This window comes from Propithecus coquereli, unplaced genomic scaffold (assembly GCF_000956105.1).
Source record: "Propithecus coquereli isolate 6110/MARCELLA unplaced genomic scaffold, Pcoq_1.0 Scaffold79, whole genome shotgun sequence".
Lineage (NCBI taxonomy): Eukaryota > Metazoa > Chordata > Mammalia > Primates > Indriidae > Propithecus > Propithecus coquereli.
The window spans coordinates 4,401,286-4,424,579 of NW_012154062.1; the positions used below are offsets into that span (position 1 = coordinate 4,401,286).

General features: G+C 56.9%; 1 protein-coding gene across 4 annotated transcripts in view; it reads left to right on the top strand.

Annotated features, from left to right (window-relative positions):
• BMP1 (bone morphogenetic protein 1) overlaps positions 1 to 23,294 on the top strand; it is a 37,727-nt gene that overhangs the window by 5,460 nt on the left and 8,973 nt on the right. For 2 of the 4 annotated variants that reach the window (XM_012663032.1, XM_012663035.1), the window contains exons 2-15: positions 1,942 to 2,055; positions 4,100 to 4,264; positions 4,481 to 4,598; positions 4,892 to 5,070; positions 5,689 to 5,794; positions 7,137 to 7,261; positions 7,817 to 7,932; positions 16,164 to 16,266; positions 17,961 to 18,077; positions 18,296 to 18,441; positions 18,575 to 18,770; positions 19,404 to 19,529; positions 20,164 to 20,324; positions 20,717 to 20,897. In XM_012663032.1, the coding sequence (XP_012518486.1) occupies positions 1,942 to 2,055; positions 4,100 to 4,264; positions 4,481 to 4,598; positions 4,892 to 5,070; positions 5,689 to 5,794; positions 7,137 to 7,261; positions 7,817 to 7,932; positions 16,164 to 16,266; positions 17,961 to 18,077; positions 18,296 to 18,441; positions 18,575 to 18,770; positions 19,404 to 19,529; positions 20,164 to 20,324; positions 20,717 to 20,897 (1,953 nt within the window). Of the gene's footprint in view, positions 1 to 1,941; positions 2,056 to 4,099; positions 4,265 to 4,480; positions 4,599 to 4,854; positions 5,071 to 5,688; positions 5,795 to 7,136; positions 7,262 to 7,816; positions 7,933 to 16,163; positions 16,267 to 17,960; positions 18,078 to 18,295; positions 18,442 to 18,574; positions 18,771 to 19,403; positions 19,530 to 20,163; positions 20,325 to 20,716; positions 20,898 to 23,294 lie in introns of those variants that run through there. The other 2 variants (XM_012663033.1, XM_012663034.1) reach the window with 2 other exon arrangements.

A 23,294-nucleotide genomic window follows, 5' to 3' on the forward strand; every position in this document is an offset into this window, starting at 1 on the left:
GCACATACATTTCAACAGACATTTACATAAGGTGTCATTATTGCTGCTATTATGGGCTTAATGGGTTCAGAGCTTGCAGCTGGTTTTGTGTGTTGGCGCTTGCGCATGTGTGTTTTTTAGGATGGTGTGTGACTGTGTATTTTTTTTTTTTGTGGATGTGTCCGAGTGTCTATTTTTGTGTCTATGTATTTATAATAGAGCTTCTAGAGCATGCGGTGGTTGCTGGACTAGCAATAGCGAGGCCTGAGTTGTAAATCCAGCCTTCCCAGGGACTAGCAGTGTGGGCTCAGTTAAGTCATGTATTTGGGGGCCTCGGTTTTCTCATCCGTAGAATGGAAGTTTGGTCTAGATGACTGTTGAAGTCTGTCCCATGCTCTGTTGGTCCTGCCTAGGTGAAGCTGTGTCTCGGGTCATGCTTTTGCAGACCAGAAGAATATCAGCATGGTATTTCATTCATTCGAACAAACACCCTCGAGTGCCTTCCGCCTGGAATAGCACGGTGCTGGGGGCTGCTTGCGTGTGCAGGGATGTGGGTCTCTGACTCTGGTGGCTCCGCATTTGATGGTATGGGCGTGGGTGTCACCATATGTCTATAGGAGCACCGACTGCCCAGATCTGATTCTGTGTGCGATGAAGTCAGTATCTGTGTGTCCACCCAGCGGGGCCAACCAGGGAGGAGAAACCTGTGTGGAAGGCCTCAAGGTTAAAACAATTTGTGTAATGCAACTGCCAGGCCTGTGTAGCACCCCGCCGGGATGAGAAGCAGATGTCGCTGTGGGCGGAGCTGCAGGGAAGCTGCTCTGGTCCCACCCCCAGGCCAGCCTCCTGCCTCCCCCAGCCCAGCCCAGCTTGCAGCTCCCATCTGAGTGCCTTCCAGAGTGGCCAGTTCTAGGGCCTCTGCTTCCCCTTGCTCTAGACGTCTCGAAAAGAAGACAGACTGTTCAGCCCGTGTCTCTGGAAACGTCTCTCCCCAGCTCCTGAAATTGAAATGCCTATTGGGAGGCTTCCCCCCACTGCCCCCCAGGATCCCAGTTCAACCTTTTCCTCTGAGCTAGGAAGCTCCCAGTGTGTGTCCTGGTTTCCCAAAGGTGCCTACCTGCTCCAATTTTTATTGCAGCAAACAGGCATATTAGGCATTTTATTTTATTTCACAGCCTCCTCTTGATTTAATTGAAGTGGCATTTGCTGAGTGAGCACCGCATGCTCAGCACACTCTCACCTAGGCAGGACCAACAGAGCATGGGACAGACTTCAGCAGTCATCTAGACCAAACTTCCATTTTACAGATGAGAAAACTGAGGCCCCCAAGTATGTGACTTAACCGAGACCACACTGCTAGTCCCTGGGAAGGCTGGATTTAGAACTCAGGCCTCGCTATTCCTAGTCCGGCAACCACCGCACGCTCTAGAACCCCTATTGTAAATACACAGACTCAAAAATAGACACTCGGACAGACACATCCGCAAAAAAAAAAAAAAAATGCACAGTCACACACCATCCTAAAAAACACACATTTTATTTTCTCCATCACTTCCGTGGCTATCTGGAAATCTCTAGGTCAGAGTTTGCTCACTGTGTGCTGTTGAAGGTTAGCACCCCAAGAGCAGGGTCCTCCTGTGTCTTGCTAGTCACTGGAGTAGTGTCTGGCATACAGTAGGTGCTAACTGAGTGTTTGGTAAAGAATGATGGCATCAGTGACATGACTGTCTTTGTGGAGCTAACAGCCTGGTAGGGGCCGAGCATCAACTTTGCGGGGATTTTAAGTAAAAAGCAAACTTGAGTTTCCCAAGAGATTCTAAACGCCGAACCCCCCTCACCACCCCTCTCGTCCTCCTGCAGCTGGCATTTGAGGGTCCAAGTTGCCACGGGAGCTGTAAGCTCACCGTACCCAGTGCCGTGTAGGAGGACGCACTCAGCGCTGGCCTCTGTTTTTCCCTCTAGCTGCCTTTCTGGGGGACATCGCCCTGGACGAGGAGGACTTGAGGGCCTTCCAGGTGCAGCAGGCTGCGGCTCTCAGACAGCGTCCGGTCCGGCGGTCTCCCTCCAAAGCTGCAGGTATGCTGGGCTCAGGCCACCTTCCATGTCCCAGAAATGAGTTCCAGACGTGAAGAAACAAGGACCCTCCCTGTTCCCAGCCAGGCCTTCCCAGGACAGAGGCCGTGAACTTGACCCCAGCACACGGGCTTGGCCTCCCTCGGGATGTCTTTATCCCTTCTCCAGAGGAGTAGGAAACGCAGACACCCCCAGGAGCTGAGAACCGACATTCTTTCTGCATACGGGGTACAAAGCGCTTTCAGAAATGTTATCTGGTCTGACTTTCCCTAGCCACCTCCAGAGGTGGGTGTCAGGACAACACCTGTTTTACAGGCACAGAAACTAGACTCACAGAAGTAAATGAGCTGCCCACGATCCCACAGCTAGTCAGTGGCAGAGCTGGAGCTAGAACCCAAGCCTCTCGCGCCAGCTCCGAGACACTTTGCACAGCACCATAATCCCCCTGGGCTTCTCCTGTTGCCACTGTCCTCCAAGGCCCATCTCAGGAGCTGCTTTTGGGACTCTCCCCCAGTTGCGCCCCAGATGTGACTGTCCCTCCATTTTCTGTGCTTGCTTTCTGCTCTGTGCTTACGCTGTTCGTGTCGCACTTATCACGCCATGTTGAAATGATTGGTTCCTACGTCCGTCTCCCCAGCTGCACTCAGAGCTCCTCAAGGTCAGGGATGGGTCCTTCTTATCCTGGATTGTGGCTTAAGCACCTAACAGCCCACATGGCACTTGTGCGTGGGTCAGGGGACAGAAGAGAGGGCCTGGGTGGATCTCACGGCTCTACAGAAGCGTAAAGGCTCGTCGCTGCCCATGCTGATGTTAGGACATGGTCCTGAGGACACACGTGTGGCTCTCCTGTCCCCAAAGGGCGGGGTGTGCCAGGCAGTTGTCCTGTCCAGAATGAGGGAGGACCCTGGCGTGGGCAACCCGTCGGGTAAAGATCAGACTACCCCAGAGAGCAGCTGCACTGAAGGGTCACCTGGCAGCCTGGTAACAAGTGAGACTTATGTGACCTTAGTCAGGACTAGTAGGTGCCAGGGAAAGCTGCACCAGGTGACATTGGGCAAAGCTTTGGCCTTAGCTTCCTCACCTGTCAAATGTAGATAATGCCACTTGCCCACATGCCATGGAAATACTGTGTCAGAAGCAAACGTGAATCTGGGAAACTGGAAGAAGACATGAAGTTCTGTGCGCTCTGCAAACATCAAGGTTTACTAGATGAGAAGGGACATTTTTCTAATCCCAGATCCCCTCGGTCCCCACAGTTCCTAGGAGATGAGTACACCTTTGTTCTCTCTCGCAATTGCAATCAATGCTTGCTATGTATGGTGGTTATGAATAGTATAGAATAATTTTATAGTTATTACAGAGCTTTATAGTTATTCCATACAGTCACCTGAACACCAAATTTAGGCAACATTGAACCATTGCTCCTAGAGGACATACAGGGTTAGGTTCCTGGGAGCCTCTGGTCACAATATTTTTGTCAACTGGTCAATGCATAACCTTGATGTATGTGTGTTTCTGTTTAAAGACACCTTATTTGATATATAGTTGATTCATTAACATCAAACTCACAGCCAACAGTGCTGTAACTCATGCCCCAAAGCAGCTCCCCTAACCCACGTGTTTTCTCTGCAAGGACGTCACAGCCTTCTTGCCCAGGAGAACACTAGACAGCACTTCAGCGTTACGCTTGGGGGCCGTTTTAAACGGCAAAATCATCAACAAAAAGCATGGAAATGCAAAAACGTGCCACTAACTAGACCTCAAAAAGAGACGCTTGTTTACGGTATGAGAGCTGAAAGGAGAAGGCAGAGCGGCGCCTTCTCAGCCGGAACACGCACGTTGGGTGACTCAGAATTTTCAGCACTCCGTGCACATCCACAAACGACTGTGAAAGCCCCGAGACTATTGATCTGGGGGTTGCAAATAAATTTTCGGGAGAAGGCAAATTTACAAGCACACACTCCATGAGTAATGAAGCTCAGTTACGCTGTTTCCCCCTCCTCCCCACCATGCACTTGCTACCCAGGTCTTCCTCTTTCAATTCCAGGAAACTCTTCTTCCCCCAGCTGCCTGGGCGCTAGCGGGCAGCCTGCGAGGGAGACCTGCGGGAGATGGAGAGGCAGGTCCCGCAGCCGGCGGGCAGCAACTTCCAGACCAGAGCGCGTGTGGCCCGATGGGGTCATCCCCTTCGTCATTGGGGGAAACTTCACAGGTGAGCGTGCCGCTGTGGGGCCCAGGGCACAGCCTGCATCCAGGCCTGGCCTTAGGGCAGCCCTGCCAGGCACAGAGACGTGGGTGCTCCTTCAGCTTGTCTGTCCACAAGTTCCTTTCGGGACAGTCGGCTCTTACAACGGCTGCAGCTCTTCAGCCGTGGGTGGCGTGGGCCCACCTGGGCACTGTGGCAGCCTGGCTTCCTTCCTCCTGGCAGGCAGCCAGAGGGCAGTCTTCCGGCAAGCCATGAGGCACTGGGAGAAGCATACCTGTGTCACCTTCCTGGAGCGCACTGATGAGGACAGCTATATTGTATTCACCTATCGACCCTGCGGGTGAGCAGGGAACCCCGGGCACCGTACCCTTGGCCATTGCCCCAACCCAGGGCACTGTCGCTGCCCCCAGCTGGGCACAGCCCTGGGTCCATCCATCCCCTCTTGCCGTGGGGCATCTCCCCAGGAACTGCCCCTGGATGTGACCCTGACCTCGGGCACGTAGCCTGGGCATTCAGCGCTCAGAGCCCTGCCCTCCCCTCTGCTCCCCTGCGCCCCGGCAGCCTGGCCCGGCCCCTGAGTGGATGCACTCCCCCAGCTCGGGACCGCCCCCCTGAGCTGGCCCCGCCCTCCAGGTGCTGCTCCTACGTGGGTCGCCGCGGTGGGGGCCCCCAGGCCATCTCCATTGGCAAGAACTGCGACAAGTTTGGCATCGTGGTCCACGAACTGGGCCACGTCATTGGCTTCTGGCACGAGCACACACGGCCCGACCGGGACCGCCACGTCTCCATTGTGCGTGAGAACATCCAGCCAGGTAGGCACCTCACCTCGGGGCCCACCTCGGTGGATGGCTCCTGCCCCAGCCCCCACCTCCAGGGCCCCTGGTGGCAGTGGGAGCCACTCCTTTGAGCCATCGCCGTGGGTCAGCTCAGTATTATAGTCCCAGCCGGCCGGGCCTCTCAGTGCTGCCCACAGCTGGGATCGATCCAGAGCCCATCCCCAGGGCATCTCCTCTGGCCGGGAGCAGCTCAGAGACCCCACGTCAGTTGTGGAGCTCCTTTGAGGCACTGGGACATCGTGGGCAGCCAAACCCAGGGGCTGGGGCATAGGGGGACACGTCCCATCCTGAATGCTGCCTCAGACCTGTCACTCCTGCTGTCCCCAGCTTCTGCCTGGTCTGTCCTCTAGGAGTTTTTCTCTCTCATTTCTCCTGGATGTCCCTGTCCCCTCCCTTCCTGTTCCCCCCTCTCTCACTTCTCACTGCTCCCTCTAGGCTGTGGTTCTAGAAATGGGTGCCTCCTTCCCATATTCCCTGAGCCTTCCGCCCCCCATTCCCAGGCCCTGTACTGCACAGGACTCTTCTAAAGACCCTCCCCACGCCCAGGGAGCCCCGCCCCTCGCCCGCCCCACAACCTCCTCCCGATCTTCCCAGGGCAGGAGTATAACTTCCTGAAGATGGAGATCCAGGAGGTGGAGTCCCTGGGGGAGACCTACGACTTTGACAGCATCATGCACTACGCCCGGAACACGTTCTCCAGGTGACACGGGCTGGGCCTCTGCCCTCTGCAGACTGCTCTCCTTCTGCCTCCCACTCATACTAGCCCACCTGCAGCGGCAGTGGCCGGGGACCAGAGTGGCCCTCTGGGTGGCTGCAGCCGCCAAGCAGAGGGTCCGTGGATGCTGCCCGCCCCGCTGTCCTCTTCCTCCGGTGGGTCTGTGGCAGGGCCCAGGCTATTTGCCCGCTGCAGTGTGCACCCAGGGCCCCAGCTGAGGAGGCTGAGGTCCCGCCGCTCTGTGAGCCAGGCAGTGCGGGGCAGCCCCAGCCTGTATCAGCTGGAGGGGGTGCATTTTTCTAACTGGTTCCCCAGAGGGAGCATCCTTTGCTAATTGGCCTGCCTTCTTGTAATTGGCTAATTTGCACATGGCCTGGCCCCACCCCCAGCTCCCAAGCACACCCTCCTGACTTACCCCCTGCCTGGGTTCCCAGAAGTCACAGCCAGAGCTCCCCAGGGTAGGAAGTGCAGCCTCCCCTCCTGGGCTGTCTTTCCCACGCCTGGCTCTTTCCTCATCCCCTGCCTGCCCCAGACAGCGCCCCCCCGCCCCCCGTGCTCCCACCACATCCACTCTTCCTGCCGCAGACCTGCGGGAGCGGAGACCAAGGCAGGGCGATGAGGTCACTCCACGCCCACACCCACGGAGCCCTCCTTACCCACCGAGTCCCACCCCACCCCCCGCCGTGTTCCACCAGCTGGGTGTGAGTCAGGGGCCCTGGGGAGGGGAGGACTGCCTGCTTCTTCTCCTCCTGCCCCTCCCAGATGGAAACAGCCAGGATTTAGCAGGAACTGGGGGCACAGGAGACACTGATGGGCTGAGGGCTGGTGGGGCTGTCCCCAGGGTCTGCTCTGGTGGAACCTGCCCTTTGTGTCCATCAGATGTAGCCTATGACAGCAGGGTGAGGACCCGGCCCTGGGCAGTCCTGAGAGCTCAGCCAGGGCAGAACTGGCACCAGGGGCTGCACCAGAGGGCTGGGTGGGGCTGGAGAGGTGACTCCTAGGGGTGTGTAGCTCCCCTGGGGCTGGCGTTGGGACCAGCCTAAGCTGGGACCCCAGTGGGACCCCAGAGCATCCTGGGCCTGCGTCCCTGACCTCCCAAAGCGTTCCAGGGGCTCCCCCGGCTCCGTGGTGTGGCTGCCACGGAGCAGGGTGGCTGCTGGTCAGTGGGCAGCATAATGACAGGGTGCGATGTCTCCACCCGTCCCTGACCCTGCTGAGGAATGTCTGGGCTCTGGCAGGGTCGCCACCTATGGGTGCAGACAGGCCCGCCGCCCCGCCCTTGCCCACCTACCCTCAGACTCACTCTCTCCTCCCTCTCCCTCCTCAGGGGCATCTTCCTGGACACCATTGTCCCCAAGTATGAGGTGAACGGGGTGAAACCACCCATCGGCCAGAGGACCCGTCTCAGCAAAGGGGACATTGCCCAGGCCCGCAAGCTCTACAAGTGCCCAGGTTGGGGCAGGGAAGGGGCAGGCGGAGGGCAGGGCCTGAGGGAGGCAGAGGCCACCAGAGGGTTACAGCTGCCCATCTTCGAGGATGGCATTGGGGGGAGGGGACACCAAGGGAGGGGCCATGTCCAAGTTAAGGAACCAAATTAGGGATCAGGTGTGGTGACACACCGGGCCACCCTCTTTTGAGGGTCCAGTAGCAAGTGTGAGCGTGATGGCCTCGGGGACAGAACGGGGAGAACAGAGCAGTTCCGGGGAGGGCGTGGCATGGAGGCCCACCACAGGAGCTTGACCTTAACTCTGGAACCCATGTTGCCTTGACAACAGGGCATCGTTACCCTGGCAGCACCAGGCCGGGAGGTGGGGTGGTGTGTGCATGGATGTGAGCAGGAGGGGGTGGATCTTAAAGGGGCAGAACCGTCACTGACAGCCCCCCCTTCAGCCGTTCTTGTCTCCCCCAAGGGATGTCAGGGCTCAGGGGTGGGGGAGGCAGAAGGTGAGGGGCTGGGGGCCTGCAGCACCTGCCGCCAGCTGCCCAGTCATTCCCTTTCCTTGACAGCCTGCGGAGAGACCCTACAGGACAGCACGGGCAACTTCTCTTCCCCCGAGTACCCCAACGGCTACTCCGCCCACATGCACTGCGTATGGCGCATCTCGGTCACGCCTGGGGAGAAGGTAACTGCCGTCTTGGGCCTCTGAGCCTCCCCTCCTCTGCCAGGACCCCGCGAGGAGCAAAGCATATCTCCTCCCGCAGTGGGGGTTGCCCTGGGTGCCGGTGACCTCCCTGGTTAGCGTAACCCATCAAGCCCACAGGTCCGCAGTGCGGAGGGGCCCCCGGCAAGCCACGGCCTCCACCCGTGCTTGTAAATCAGCGCCGATCTGTACGTAGCACGCTCTGTGCGCGCTTACTGCGCAGGTCTGTTTCGATCATCCAGTTCTCCTTGAGCGCTTTTCTCAGTGCTTTCCATACAACACCCCTCTTAATTCTTTTTTTTTGTTTTTTTTTTTTTTTGAGACAGAGTCTCACTGTGTTGCCTGTGCTAGAGTGCCGTGGCGTCAGCGTAGCTCACAGCAACCTCAAACTCCTGGGCTCAAGCGATCCTCCTGCCTCAGCCTCCCAAGTAGCTGGGACTACAGGCATGCGCCACCATGCCCGGCTAATTTTTTCTATATATATTTTTAGTTTTCCAGCTAATTTCTTTCTATTTTTAGTAGAGACGGGGTCTCGCTCTTGCTCAGGCTGGTCTCGAACTCCTGAGCTCAAACAATCTGCCCGCCTCGGCCCCCCAAAAGTGCTAGGATTACAGGCGTGAGCCACCGCGCCCGGCCCCCTCTTAATTCTTATAGCCACCCCATGTCTTCTTTTTACAGATGAGGAAACTGGGGCACGGGGAGGTTAAGTTACTTGCCCCAGGTCACACAGCTGACAGGGAGTGAGGGGGATTTGAACCACTCCCAGGACTGGGTTGGGTCCCAGCCTTGCCCTCGGCTCCCTTCCTGTCTTGTCAGGGCTTGGGCTGGAGCTCTGACAATTAAGGAACGGTTAGGGCACCATGCAGATGCCTCCAGCGGGGTTATCCCGACGACGGTCTCCTTCCCACCCCTCCTTCTTCTACTCACGCCAGGACCCCCCAGTCTTTGCTATGTGGGCCTGATTTTCTGAGCCCGGCTCTCTCCCCTGGCACCCCCTTTCTCCTCCCCCTACCTGTCACCTGCTGTGTACGTTCTGATCTGGAGAAGAATCTCAGCCTCCACCTTCCCTCTCACCTTGTGGGAAGCTCCTCCTTCTCACACTTGCTGCCACTGTGGGGCTGGCTTTGGGCAAACCATGGAGTTGGGTAGAGCTGTCTCCATCTTCATGGTCTAGCTCAGATCTCGCCTCCTCCAGGAAGCCTTCTCTGCCTGTTACTTGTTGGCAGCAAGCAAGGTGGACGCTGGGCACGGGGAGGGCCCCCGAACCTGTTTGGTCCAGTCTCCCACTGCGTGGTCGATTAGCCCTGTTTGAATACCTAGGGTGACGGGGGGCTCACTGCTTTCAGAATATTCCATTCTGTTCTCTGACCAGCTCTTAATGTTACAAAGTCTCCTCTTCTCCCTGAAACCTCTCAATTGCCTCAGTACTTCCGTCAAGAGCAATTCAAAATAACTCAACTCCCTTTCCCATGTCAGCCCTCCTAATGTGGAAGGGCCAATCTCATGGCTTCTTAGATCTGTCCACGGGTTTTTCACATGGCGTCTGGGCCTCTCCACCAACCCTGGACCTTCCGTATGCTTCGTATTTTTATTGTTCCCGAGAGTGAGCTATGAGACTTTATTTCCCTTGGTTAGAACATGATAGTTAAGGTATTAGCGCAGCCTCAAGCTGGATTCGATTTTATCATTGGTTGCATCATTCATTCCGACTTCTCTCTCGAGATCATTTTGAATCAGCATCCTACCTCCACCAGGTGGCCATCCGTCTTACGTCTGCCGTGAGTTCGTGTGATAAGCACGTCTTCTGGGTCTTCACCCTGGTCTTTTTTTGTTTTGTTTTGTTTTTAGAAAGAGTCTTGCTCTGTCACCTGGGCTAGAGTGCTATCGTAGTACCATGGTGTCATCCTAGCTCACAGCAACTTCAAACTCCTGGGCTCAAGTGATCCTCCTGCCTCAGCCTCCTGAGTAGCTTGGACTACAGGAGCATACAACCACGCCTGGCTAATTTTTTGTAGAGACGGGGTCTCACTCTTGCTCAGGCTGGTCTCGAACTCCTGACCTCTAGCGATCCTCCTGCCTCGGCCTCCCAGAGTGCTAGGATTACAGGCATGAGCCACTGTGCCCAGCCTCATCCTGGTCTTTGATCAAAATGTTGGACCATACACCTGCCAAAGCAGATCCAAGATCTCCCTCCAGACGGGCATTGATCCGTTAATCTACAGGCTTTGGGCACAGTTATTCTACCAGCTGTGACGCCACTTAACGTCATTACCATTCAGGCACAGGTCACTGCCTGTTGACAGAGAGACGTGTTCCTTAGAGACCACACCTTTGTCATCTTTCTCTGGCCCAGGAAGAGGTTAATAAATGACCAGCACTCAAGATGGACCACTTACCAAATTAAATCCACTGTTCCACTAGTTGATAAAATCCCTTTTCAAAAGGAAGACAAATTTGTTTGACATGCCTTGTTTCAAGTGAACCCAGACTGGCTCCTAGTAATCAAATGTTTCTTTTCTAAACGGTCACAGACCATCTGTTTAATTGGAGATCGTCATTCAGTTCACTGGTTTGGAATTCCCAGAATCCACTCCTGACCCCCTGCCCAGCACACACACGCCCTTTGAAGACTGGGAAAGCTATTGCTCCGAGTTCTCAAGATTACACACGCTGATCACATCTGCAAGTTATTTCACTGTCTCTGATGTCATTTGTGAGCCCAGAGACAAATGCCAATTTAAAGAGGTGCTCACCGGCTCTCCGCCTTCTACATTACTGTGCTTCTATTTCCCTTCCAAACGATGCTCGTTTCTATTTGTTGTAATTTGAAGATCATTCTCACATACGACAAGATTTTTATTGAGTTGAGTGATCTGTCATCTCTCTCAGTTGATGTTCTACTTTCTTCCCTGAAAAGTGAACCCCTCCCTCCTTGATCTTCTTGTTCTTAATCTCACTTAAAAACTGCAATGCCGACTGGGCGTGGTTCTTCACGCCTGTAATTCCAGCACTTTGGGAGGCCCAGGCAGGAGGATCACTTGAGCCCAGGAGTTGGAGGCTTCAGTGAGCTGCGATTGCGCCACTGCAGTCCAGCCTGGGTGACAGAGTGAGACCAAATCTCTTAAAAAAAAAAATTGCAGTCCTTTTTGCTGTTTTATACTGGCCCTGCCCTCCCATCTTCCTTCATCCCTCTCCTGAGGGTCCTCATGACTCTAGCCTTTGGAAATCTCACCCATAGATAATATTAATAATAATAACTAACATGCCTGTAATCCCAGTGTTTTGGGAGGCCAAGGCGGGAGGATCACTTGAGGCCAAGATTTCCAAATCAGCCTGGGCAACATAGCAAGACCCCATCTCTACAAAAAATTTTTAAGAAATTAGCTGGGTGTGGTAGCGCACGCCTGTAATCCCAGCTACTCAGGAGGCTGAGGTGGGAGGGTTGCTTGAGTCCGGGAATTCGAGGTTGCAGTGAGAGATGATCGCATCACTCACTGCTCTCCAGCCTGGGTGACAGAGTGAGACCCTATCTCTAAAAAAAATAATAACAATAATAATTAACCATTATCCAGCAAACGATCGAGCAGGCATGTGTTAAATTCTTTGCGTGTGTTATATCTTTTATTTAGCACAGCAGCATTTCAGGCCAGGTACCAATGTTATCCCTGTTTTGCATGTGAGAAAACAGACCTGGAAAATTTCAGTAACTTGCCCAAGATGACATAGAACCGGATGATGGCACAAAAGTCTATGATTGCAATACCATGTGTGTTCTAACGCCCTGCTGTACTTCAATAGTTACTTTAGTGCTCCTCCACGAACCCGTGTGCCTACTATGTGCCCGGCACTGGGCACATAGGTTGTCCAGGTGCACACGACAGTCCCTATCCCCGAGGAGCGTGGAGCCACGAGCAGGGCTGCTTTCTCCCCCGTTCAGGAGCTTTACTCAGCTGGCAGGGGTATGGCAGCTCGGTCAGGGTCAGTGTCCTTCTCTGCTGTTCTTGGCTGACAGGGGCTGGCCCTAGTCTCGCTGGCAGACACATGGCCTTGCCCCAGGAGCCTCCCTGTGCCTCGGGCCCTCTCCTTACACCATTCCCAGAAACTCCCATCTTTTTCAGGCGCCTGCCTGGAGCCGCAGGGAAAGAAGTGGGCTAGGGATAAAAATTCCAGATCGCTCCGTGCATGGTTGTAGAAACCCATAAAGTAAAAACGTGCATGAAGCTGTAGAGTTGAATCCCGGATGGCACAAGCTTCCAAAGGCCTGCAGAGTCAGGAAGCCCAGAGAGACTGGTGGCGTAGAATCACAGTGGCCACTCCGTGCTTAGGCACCTTCCACGCACGATCTCATTACGCCCCACAACACTTTTACAGCCTCGGTGCTGTTATCCTGCTGTGTAGCCGTATAGTTGAGGCGTAAAGCACTTGGGAAAATCTGCCCAAGTGCACACGGGCAGTAGCAGTAAAACCGCATTCAGACTCCAAAGTCTATGGTCTCTCAACAGTAAACCTTAAATAAAGCCACCTGGGTTGGCAGATGGACTTTGACATCTATTTTGGCAGCTGAGAGGTTGTTTTTCAGTTGCTTCCAGTTCAGCTCGCTGCCAGACGCGTGAGCGGCAGCTACAGCTCATCTTGTACAGTTACGCGTGTCGTGGGCACGCCAAGCAGGGCAGGGGCCCCTCTGAAAGCTGCCTCTGGGGTCCCCCGAGTCTACACTCATGTAATGAGGGGCTGATGTAATCTTTACACAGGTTAGTTTAATTCCCCTGAGCCCTGTGCGGCAGATATTCTTATCATGACCCTCTTACAAATAAAGAAAGGCAGGCACAGAGTTCGACAGCGTGCCTGAGACCGCGTGGCAAGGTCAGCCTGGAGGCAGACGTGAGTCACCGAGTGGCTCCTGCCCTGGGAGGAGCAGCGAGGTGTCCTTTCTGCCGGCCCCTGCTGCCATGCAACACTTCCTGGCAGGGCATGCCAGGAGACTCTACACCCCGTATTTCATTTAGTCCCCCCAGCTCCCCAGTGGCATCATTTTGATCACCTCTAGTTTTTCGACAAAGACATTGAGGCTCAAGGAAGCTGAGCCGCAGGCCCCAAGTCAGCAGCCAGGAAGTGGTGGAGCTGGCCAAGTTTGCTCTGGCAAAGGGCAGTGCCCCCGACACCAGAGCCCAGCTGTGTCCACGTGACAAGTCGGCACAGCTCTTAATTAGACACCTCCAGTCTCAATATAGCCACTGCTGCACCTCCTGGTAAGATGCCCCAACCGCCAGCACAGGTATCTTCCTCCGGAGTGAGGTGACCTCTAGTTCCTCCGCCTCTTAGGACGTCTTGGGTGGGCCCTTCGGGGTTCCGCCTGCTGGGCGTGGTTTCTTCTTCAGTGGGTCTGAATTCATCCTCCCTGGGCAGAGCCAGGGTTGCTTCTGAAGATGAAAGGGAAGTGGGCGCGTGTTCTCAGCGCACAATTGGTTGGCAGGCCCTCGTGCCGTAGTGGCAAAGGGTGGAAGCTTAGGAGCCGGAGTGCCCCCTCTCAGCCCTCTGCATCCTCTCCATCCAGCAACTCTTGTCAAGGTATTTTTGTTGTTCATTAGATATAACGATAACATGTGTGTTGTAACATATTTGAACAATCTGGAAATGCATAAAGTAAAAAGTGAATATTCTCCCCTTGATCCTCCTCCTAATCCCACTCGTCAGAGGGAACCAAGCCTCGGTAACACTTTGGTGTGTCCTTCCAGATCCTTCTAGGGTGCACATATATGTGAGCGTGTGTGTATGTGTGTACGTGTAAACATACAAGGCAAAAAGGAATTGTATGTGCACATATGTGGTCTTCTGCAACACGCGGTGTGCTCGACAACGAATCGTCGTCATTCTCCATGTCAGCACATGTAGCTCTATCTGTCATGCTACGGCTGCGTAGAATTCCACCTTCTCGGTTTCCCTTAATTTATTTATTCGGTTGCCCCCGAAAGTCTGTATTGATGGATGTTTGATTTAAGTTTTCCTAAGTTTTCATTATTATAAAAATGCTATAATAAATATCTTTAAATGTACATCTTTACACACACCTGGAAAAGTATATCTGTAGAGTAGATTTCCAAAAGCAAAATTCTGTTTAAGAAATGAAGTACCTGCTACATGCCATGTGCGGAGGACTCCACAGAAAATTAAACAGAATCCCTGTCCTCCTGCAGCTTACATTTTGGTGCAGGGTAGAGGAGAGACAATAAACAAACAAGTAAATGCGCAGTAGGTCAGATGGCGGTGAGTGTTAGGGAGGAAGTCAGCAGTGTGCGGCGGGGAGGGGTACTGCTTCATGTGGGATGGCCGGGGAAGGCTCCATTCACGCTGGAGGAGAAACTGGCAGGAAGCGAGGGGACACACCAGGCAGGTAGCTGGGAAGAGCTTCAGGGCAGGAAGTGCAAAGGCCCTGGGGTAGGAACAGGCTTGGTGTGTTTGAGGACCAGCAAGGTCAATGTGGCCCAAGCCAAGTAGGCAAGGAGGAGAGAGAATGGGGCCAGATGATAAATGGCCTTCAAGGGCATGGTGAGGACTTGGGATTTTACTCTGGGTCATGTGCCTTAAAGGATTTTGGACAGAAGGGAGATGTGATCCAACGAGCTCCATAGGAAGAGCTGGAACAGATTTGCAACCTCAGTGTTTCAAAATGCCAGGACTTTAACAAGAATAATAACTGTCAAAGATGACGATGAACAGTCATCGAGAGTAACGTCTAGTACACTTTGCAAAAGCATGATCTTACTTCGTTATATCTCTGATCACTCTGATCACAGAGTATCACAGAAATTGAGACTATGGAGGGGGCGCACGATTCCCGACGCAGCCAGGGTGAGCACAGTATTGGTGTGTGGCCGAGCAGGGACAGAGGGGGGATAGAAGAGGTCACGGACGTGAACAGCCAGGACGTGGGAAGGACGTCTGGGTGGATGCGGGCGTCCCCAGGCATTCCGACGGGCCCGTGTCAGGGTGGCCGGGACCCAGGAGCTCTTCCCTGCCCGGCCACAGCTCTGAGCCTGGCTGCAGACAGCAGCTGCTAGCGCCCGCCTTGGCATGTTTCATCGTGGCCTCTCCTCTGTCTGCCACTAACTCCCCAGGAAGGCACACCTCCTGTCCCCGTCCCCAGCAGGGAACCCGCTGTCACAGAACGGGAGACCCCTCAGCCGTCCAGGGTGCGCTGCGCACGCCTCGCAGGTCACCGCAGACACTTCCTTGAAGTCCCTGCTTGTTGGAGCTCTGCACACACAGCAGGCTTTGGGGTTCGCTCTGGAAACCACCAAGGAAGTGGTTTCCCGCCTGGGAAGTGCGCTCTCTCCTCTAAAAGGCCCGTCTGCTGAGAGAATTGGCCCTTACCAAGGTGCCACCCGTTCCTCCAGCATCACGTGAACACTCGGCGTGCTGAGAGCCTGACACGAGGCGCTTAGAACATACAGTGCCTGTCCCCAGCAAGCGCTGTGTCAGCTGTGTCAGGGCAGGGGCTCCTGTCCCCATTCTAGACGCAGCTGAGGTCGGGAGGCTGGGTGGTTTGCCCGAGGACTCGCAGCAGGAAGTGCAGAGCCGAGGTTCGGCCCGGGCTGGGGGACCGGAGTCTGAGGTTTCTCACGAGTGTGTCTCGTCCCTTATCCTAAGCTCCCTGAGGACAGGATTCGGATCCGGTGTCCCCGCAGCAGTCAGCCTGCCCCTGCCCGAGTCGGTGCTCAGTGAATACGTGATGACCGGGGACCCGGCCTGTCTTCCCGCTGCCTCTCCTGCTGCACCCCTCGTTCCCATTTCAGACGCCCCAGTGCCCTTGTGCCGCCCTGGGTCCTCCCTGTCACTGAGGAGACCTGTTCCCTTTACGTAGATCTGTGGGGTCTAAGTTGACGACGCGGAGAGCTGGAGCTGGCGTTTGAGCCAAAGCGATGGCTCCTCGCTGGGGGAGCGGTGCTGCGGGACCCCCGGGCTCTCGTGTGTCTTGCGAGGGGAACAGAGAGGCCGTGCCCGCAAGGACTGGCCCGGCCATCTGGGGACAATGACCGTAACTGGCAGATGACTGGGGAGGAATGTCGTGGCTGGGCCAGGAGCTCCTTTTCGGAACCCGCTAACTCTCATGATGGTGACCCGCCTAGCGTGAGGCGGTCAGTGGTTGTGGGGCTGGCGGGGGGCCGGCCAGTGTGGGGCACAGCGTGACCCTCTTCCCGCCCCCTCGCCCCCAGATCATCCTGAACTTCACGTCCATGGACCTGTACCGCAGCCGCCTGTGCTGGTACGACTACGTGGAGGTCAGAGACGGCTTCTGGAGGAAGGCGCCCCTCCGAGGTAAGGGCACTCGCCCACCCCGCCTCCTCCACGGCTGGTCCTTCTAAGAACTACCCTCACCACGCTCTCTTCCTCCTCCTCCGGGGCCCAGTCCTTGGCCAGGGGCGACATCCTGGCACGGGAACCAGGAGTCCTGGTGGAGGCTTCTCTAACTTAGCCGTGTGACATTGAGCAAGTCCCGTCCCTGATCCGGACCTCAGAGTCCTCAGTGCAGGCTTCCGGCCGTCCCTCCAAGGGTGGCTGTCACTCTGTGGGTGCAGGGAATCATAGGAGCTGCTGGAGAGAGCCGGACAGACTGTTCTGTGCACCCCCACGGCCTCAGGCTCTCCTCCTCACCTGGGCCATTGTGGAGGCACCCCCATTTTTTCTGCCTGCAAGGTTCTGGCTGTCGGTGCCCACAATGCAACCTGGCTCAAAAAGAGACTCGCTGTAAATCTACCAGCCCTTCTCTTAGCTCACTGTAGATGCTGCATAGCCGTGTAGCGGCCCGGCCTGGTCTGCACGGGATACTTTATCCCCGGTAGTGGGGGGCGTTGGGGGCTGCCTCAGTGGGAGATAAATAAATGGGTCAAAACTGCAGGACAGAAGGTGCTTTAATGAACCTAGAATTAGGGCAGAGGGTGGCAGGTGATGCCAGAGGGGGTCTGCGTGAAGCCTGAGGAGCTGTGTGATTCTCCTCTGAGCTGGACACGACCCCAGGGGGCTCAGGGCTGCTCTTTAGTGGTAGAGCCTTTGCCGCACAGCCGGCGCCCAAAGCAGCCTGACAAACTCTCGCTCACTCTGTTTGATATTCCAGGATTCCTTTTTGGTCGCCCAAAGCAGCTGTCATTACAACACTTCCTCCTGCAGACGTGTTAGCGTATCCAGGGTTGCAGTTGCTTTTTCATAACTTACATTCCTCGGCCAGCACCCTCTGTCCCTTGCTGGAAGTTGGGAAACACCCAGCCTTATTAGGAACACACAAATCATCCCAAATCAATTCTTGACTACAAAGAATTCCACAGATGGCCAGCCTCACCCATGTGTGTTGACTTTTGTTGGTTTTTATTTCAAAAGGGACCTTTCCCTTTTTTTAAAAAAATAAACTGTATGAAACAGTTAACTTTAACGTGAATTGTGCATGTACAATATACAAATAATTCTAAGCATCGCTCACAGGGATTTGGATTTGGACTGACTTCTGGTCCCTTCAGGAAACCCTTAGCCAAAAGGCTCTGTCAAAGGGGACATTTTTGGACCCAGTCACCAGATGCTGGGATTTATTTGGGATCCTGGGGCATCCCCTGCCTTTGAGCAAATAAAAACACGTCTGTGAGAGCAGTTCGTAACATGCAGAGAAAGCCGTGTTTGTTTCTGGTTATTTCTCGCATGGAGACCAAATAAGAAAAGTTAAGTAATGATGGTTATATACCTTTAGAAAGGTAAATAAAAGATGTGTATAGTCGGATATATGAAGATCCGCCTTTTCTCCTAGAAGCAGACTCATGTCCAACCCTCAAGTGGTCTCTGGCTCTTCAAAGCCAAGTTGGACCTTGGACCAGATGGAAGCCAGGTGGAGGGGGTGCAGTCTTGGGGCTGAGTGCAGGAGAGTGGCCACACACCAGGGCCCGAGCGCCGGAGCCTTCTGGAGAGGTGGGGCTTCTCCAGGGACGGGCTCCGGGCTCACGGCTGCTCCGTCCACACTGTCTGTGCAGGCCGGTTCTGTGGGGGCAAACTCCCCGAGCCCATCGTGTCCACCGACAGCCGCCTCTGGGTTGAATTCCGCAGCAGCAGCAACTGGGTTGGAAAGGGCTTCTTCGCAGTCTACGAAGGTACTGAGGAGGGGCGCGGGGCGGGGGTGAGTCAGGTACGAGGTCCCTGGACATCCTAGAACGAGCCCCTCCTGGCACCCAAGGGGCAAGGTCGTGGGTCTGCAGAGGGAGCGTGGGATTGGCGGGGGCTGGGGCGGGGGCAGCGGGAAGCCAAGGGGGTGTGGGCGGGCTGGAGGAGTGACCAAGCGCCCTTCCTGCCTCACCCTGTGTCCCCAAAGCCATCTGCGGAGGTGATGTGAAAAAGGACAATGGCCACATACAATCACCCAACTACCCAGACGACTACCGGCCCAGCAAAGTCTGCGTCTGGCGGATCCAGGTGTCCGAGGGCTTCCACGTGGGCCTCACGTTCCAGTCCTTTGAGGTGGGTCAGAGTCCCTGTGTCCCAGTACCTGAGTCCCCCACCCCTTGACAACATCCCCCCAGTCTCTGCCGGCCCCGGGGAGTGGGTCCCTGGCAGCCGGAGCCCCTTCCGCTGATCGAGCCCCGACCCCCAGATCGAGCGGCACGACAGCTGTGCCTACGACTACCTGGAGGTGCGCGACGGGCACAGCGAGAGCAGCACCCTCATCGGGCGCTACTGCGGCTACGAGAAACCCGACGACATCAAGAGCACGTCCAGCCGCCTCTGGCTCAAGTTCGTCTCCGACGGGTCCATTAACAAAGCCGGCTTCGCTGTCAACTTTTTCAAAGGTGCCGCCTCCCCTGCCTACCCCGGTGGCCAGTCCTTCTCCTTCCTTCCTTCCTCACTCGCTCCTTCCAAGCAGACCCGCCGAGGCACACAGGTGCCAGCGAGACCCTGGGCCTGCCCTGAAGGAGCTCGGGGCTGGCTGGGGAGACGGGGCCACCCCGTGAGTACAGGCAGGACGTGCTGTCGAAGCTCAGGGAGGAAGCAAGGCAGGTGGATACCGGGCAGGGTTTTCTCCCTGAGCCTCAGTTGCTCATCTGCAAAATGGGCACAGTAACAGTCCCTTCGTCACAGGCTGCGTGCAAGGATTGAAGGAGAAATGAAAGGAGGGTCCTCAGTCAGGGAACGGCACACAAGAGGCATCAGGAAATGGTAGTGGCCACCAGCTCAGCCCGTGTGCTCGGAAGGAAGGCTTTGTGGGGTCCGCCGTGAGGTTCCGAGCAGTCTTGGAGGGCCGGCTGGGGCCTCGGAGCTGAGTAGACAAGTGAGGCTCACTGCCGACTTCCCCAGCTGCATTAATTAGGGTGAGGGGTGGTCACAGGAAGCCTGAGGGACCCTGGACTTGACCCTCAAGCAGAGGCAGAAAGAGGACCCAAGCCCCAGCCTGGAGTCTGTGACACCCTTTCCTCCCACCGCAGAGGTGGACGAGTGCTCTCGGCCCAACCGCGGGGGCTGCGAACAGCGCTGCCTCAACACCCTGGGCAGCTACAAGTGCAGCTGCGACCCTGGGTACGAGCTGGCCCCGGACAAGCGCCGCTGTGAGGGTGAGTGCCCCCAGCCTGCCTCCGATCCCGTCTCCTCCCCAGCCCCGGCCCCCCAGCTGAGATTTCTTCCGCCCCTGGACAGACCCCTTCCTGAGAAAGCTGGAAGGATACCCTGGCACTCTCCGTAATTCACAGATGAGAAATGCATTTTACGTGGCAACCTCCAAGAGTATGCTGTTACCAGACGTGACGCACTCTGGCTTGGGTTTTTTTTTTTTTTCATTCTTATTCATTTTTTAATAAATGCTGATCTTGACTTGCTGATCGATGTCACCACCCACCAGACGGTTACGAGTCACAATTTGGAGACCACTGTTGTTGGACAGGCACTGGGCTTCAGCCTCTCTGTGCGCACTCCCGAGATGCTGGTGCAGCACCCCCAGGCTCCAGCTCACTGTGCCCATCTTGCCGCACCCCTGAGTTCCCGTGCCTGCCAGGAACGCCCCGCTCCTGTCCCCGTATAGGCTCACCTCTGAAGACAAGCACCTCACCCTGCCTCTCTCAGTCTGTCCCTTGGGGACCAGACACAGGCCCCCAGGCTGTGGAAGTCCACAGTGCCCCCATCCCCTCCTTACTGCACCCCACCCCCAGCAGGGACCCCGCCACAGATGATGCCACCTCTCTTGTCCCCCAGCTGCCTGTGGCGGATTCCTCACCAAGCTCAACGGCTCCATCACCAGCCCCGGCTGGCCCAAGGAGTACCCCCCCAACAAAAACTGCATCTGGCAGCTGGTGGCCCCCACCCAGTACCGCATCTCCCTGCAGTTTGACTTCTTCGAGACGGAAGGCAATGACGTAAGTGCCACCAGGGGCTGAGGAGGGATGGGGAGGTGTGGGGTGTGGCGCTTGGCTTGGGTGCTTCCTACCCTTCGAGAGGTCCAGGCAGAAATGCCGTGTGGATGTCGAGGGGGAGAGACTGTTCCCAATTCGGGGAGGTACCGCAGGCTCGGGGGCAGGGCTCGGAGGCCAGGGGGGCTTGTGGCAAGTGGGGTGAAGGATATCGAGTCAGGGAGGGCTGTGCGGAGAGGGAAGGCTTGGGGCGGGCTTGGGTGTGCGCGGGGACCATAGGAGGCTCCAGGGCGGGGACTGAAGGGCTAAAGGATCTGCAGAAGAGAGAGCGCCCCCAGGGTGGGAGTGGTCTGGGGGGCTTCCTGGAGGAGGCAGGCCTGAGCTGGGCTCCCCTGCAGGTGTGCAAGTACGACTTCGTGGAGGTGCGCAGCGGACTCACGGCCGACTCCAAGCTGCACGGCAAGTTCTGTGGCTCCGAGAAGCCCGAGGTCATCACCTCCCAGTACAACAACATGCGCGTGGAGTTCAAGTCCGACAACACCGTGTCCAAAAAGGGCTTCAAGGCCCACTTCTTCTCAGGTAACCCCGGACTCCCCGGCTCCCGGCCCCGCCTCCCCTCGGAGGACGGGGCTCCCCTTCTGCCCGCCCCAGCGCTCCCGGGCACCCACGGGCAGAGTCTGCCCCCTGCTTCGCCCCACCCCCTCCCGCGCAGGCCAGGCCCTCCGGCATCTGAGTCCCTTGTTCTTGAGACCCCAGGGCTATAACGCCCGGGCCTGAGGACGGGCGGACACAAGCACACAGAAGTGAAGGAGAGGGCGTCCCCGGTGTCAGGAGCCACGCGGGCCGAGGCTGGTCCTGAGAACAGGGAGTTCAGTGTGGCCGAGAACACGGGGTGGGTGGAGGAGAGGAGGGCGTTTGCCTTGGACCACGTGGGGGCAGATTCTCTGGCGGCGGCCTGACTTCTAATCAGACCCTGCACAAGCCAAACAGGTTCATGCCGGGGCCTTCAGAAACAGGAGTCGCACCCCCTTCCTCCTGTACCAAAGCCTCCGGACTCCCCCTCGGCCCGCAGGCGGGGTCTGCATGCCGTCAGCCTGCATACACTGAGAGCTGCCCCACGGGAGGCCCCGGCCCAGTCCCTCGGCCTCATCTGACCCTTTGCTAGCCCCGTCGTCGGGTGGGCTACGTGGTAGCCAGCAGCGCCCTGCCCAGCCTCTCTGAGCTAGGCCTCTGCGGGGGGTGGTCCCGGGACACCCCTCCCTGCCCTGCGTGGTGAACCCTTCAGTCCATTGCCCTGGGATGAGGCCATAGGAGGCTGGTGGTCCTCCAGGGGCGGCAGGAGCTCCGTGGAGTAGAGCGTTGGGGACGGCGGGAGGTCGGCGGGCTGGCCAGAGCAGGTGGTGTCATGGAGGAACAGCCTGGGGCTCCTCACCCCATCACGCCCGGCGGGCCAGACGGGGGCGGGCAGGAAGGCAGGACGCCCATGGCCGAGTCCACGCTGCCTTCCTTTTCCCCCCTTCGCCCAGGCTCCTGCATCCTCGAGCCCCCCATGTGGCCGCCCTGCACCCCGCCTGCCCCACCTGGATGCGTGCACCTGCCCCCGTGCACTGGTCCCCCGCTTGGCACTGCCAGCCACCCTGCTCTGCTTAAAGTGCCCCGTTGACCTTCTGCCCACAGCCCCCGGCCACTGCTTGCTGAGACCCTCCCCTGCAATGCCAATCCCTCTCTTCCCTGCGCCCACCTGGGACTCCCACGAGGTGCTCACCAGAGGGCTGAGGGGATGTAACACCTGCTGGGGGTGGGGGCTCCGCCCCGGGGAAACCATTACCTGCTTACTCTCGTCTCTTCCTGCCCTTCTGTTGCTCCAGTCTTGGAGGAGGCGGGGGACCGACACTCACAGCTGTCAGGCCTGGAGTTACTGCCCTCCTCCCTCACCCTCTGCACAACACCATGCCCATCCCACCCTCATCCCTGCACAGAGACACACACACACATGCACACGCACACGCGTGTGCACACACATTGATTGCCCCATCGCACGAGAGAGCCGCAGAGGACCCCCACCAGTGGGCATCCAGGTTCAGCCCTCAGGGCCTGGGGCATCTGACTGTGGCCCCCCCAGGAGGGGGGCTGTTTGGACTTTTGGGACACCCATCGAAGAGACCCTAAGCCAAGAAGGAGAAGAAACAGCCTGAAGACCTCCGGTCTGACCCCAGCCACCTTCCGGGGCATTTGGGCACTGTAGGGTGAGTGCCATCTCCTTGCCTGGGCCCGTGCCACCTCCCGCCCTGCCCCTCCCGCAGCCTGCTCCCCTGGCTCCGAGGGGAGGCTGCCCACACCTGCCCCCGAAGCTGAAGCAGCCTTCCTCAGGACTCGCCTTCCCTCATTCATTCATTCATTCAGCCATTCACTTAGCCAATCACTCATTCATTTGGCAAGTAATTATTTTACCCCTACTATGTGCCAGCCACTGGACCAGGTATTTGGGGTGCAAATACAAGGAGGGAGTGGGGATCAGAACATGTCAGGGAAGTCTTTGCTCAGTCCACGAGCTGGGCCCCCTGATGCTCCCAGCACAGCCACTGGCCAGGACCCCCAGGATGGGTCATGGGGTGCCCCTACCCGCACATTCCTGCAAGGCTGCTGCCCTCCATCAGGCCCCTCTGATGTGGTCACTGAGCACAGCCCTTGGGAAGGACTTGGGGCCTCCACCTCTTGGCCCTGGGTGCCTGGGGGCCCGAGGGGTCTGGCCCGCCTGAGCCCAGGTTGGAGAAGCAGGGTCCTCTGGGAGGCAGTGCTCCAGCCCTCGGGCCCCTCTCCTGACGGACACCAGGCACGGGGCCCCCGGCACAGACTCCACCTGGCCAGCTGAATGCCAGCAGACATCTTTTCCTACCTCATGGCTCACCTGGAATTCTGGGTGTCCACTGGGACCCACACACCTCCCCTGAATGCCTGGCTCTACGCCAGGTACAC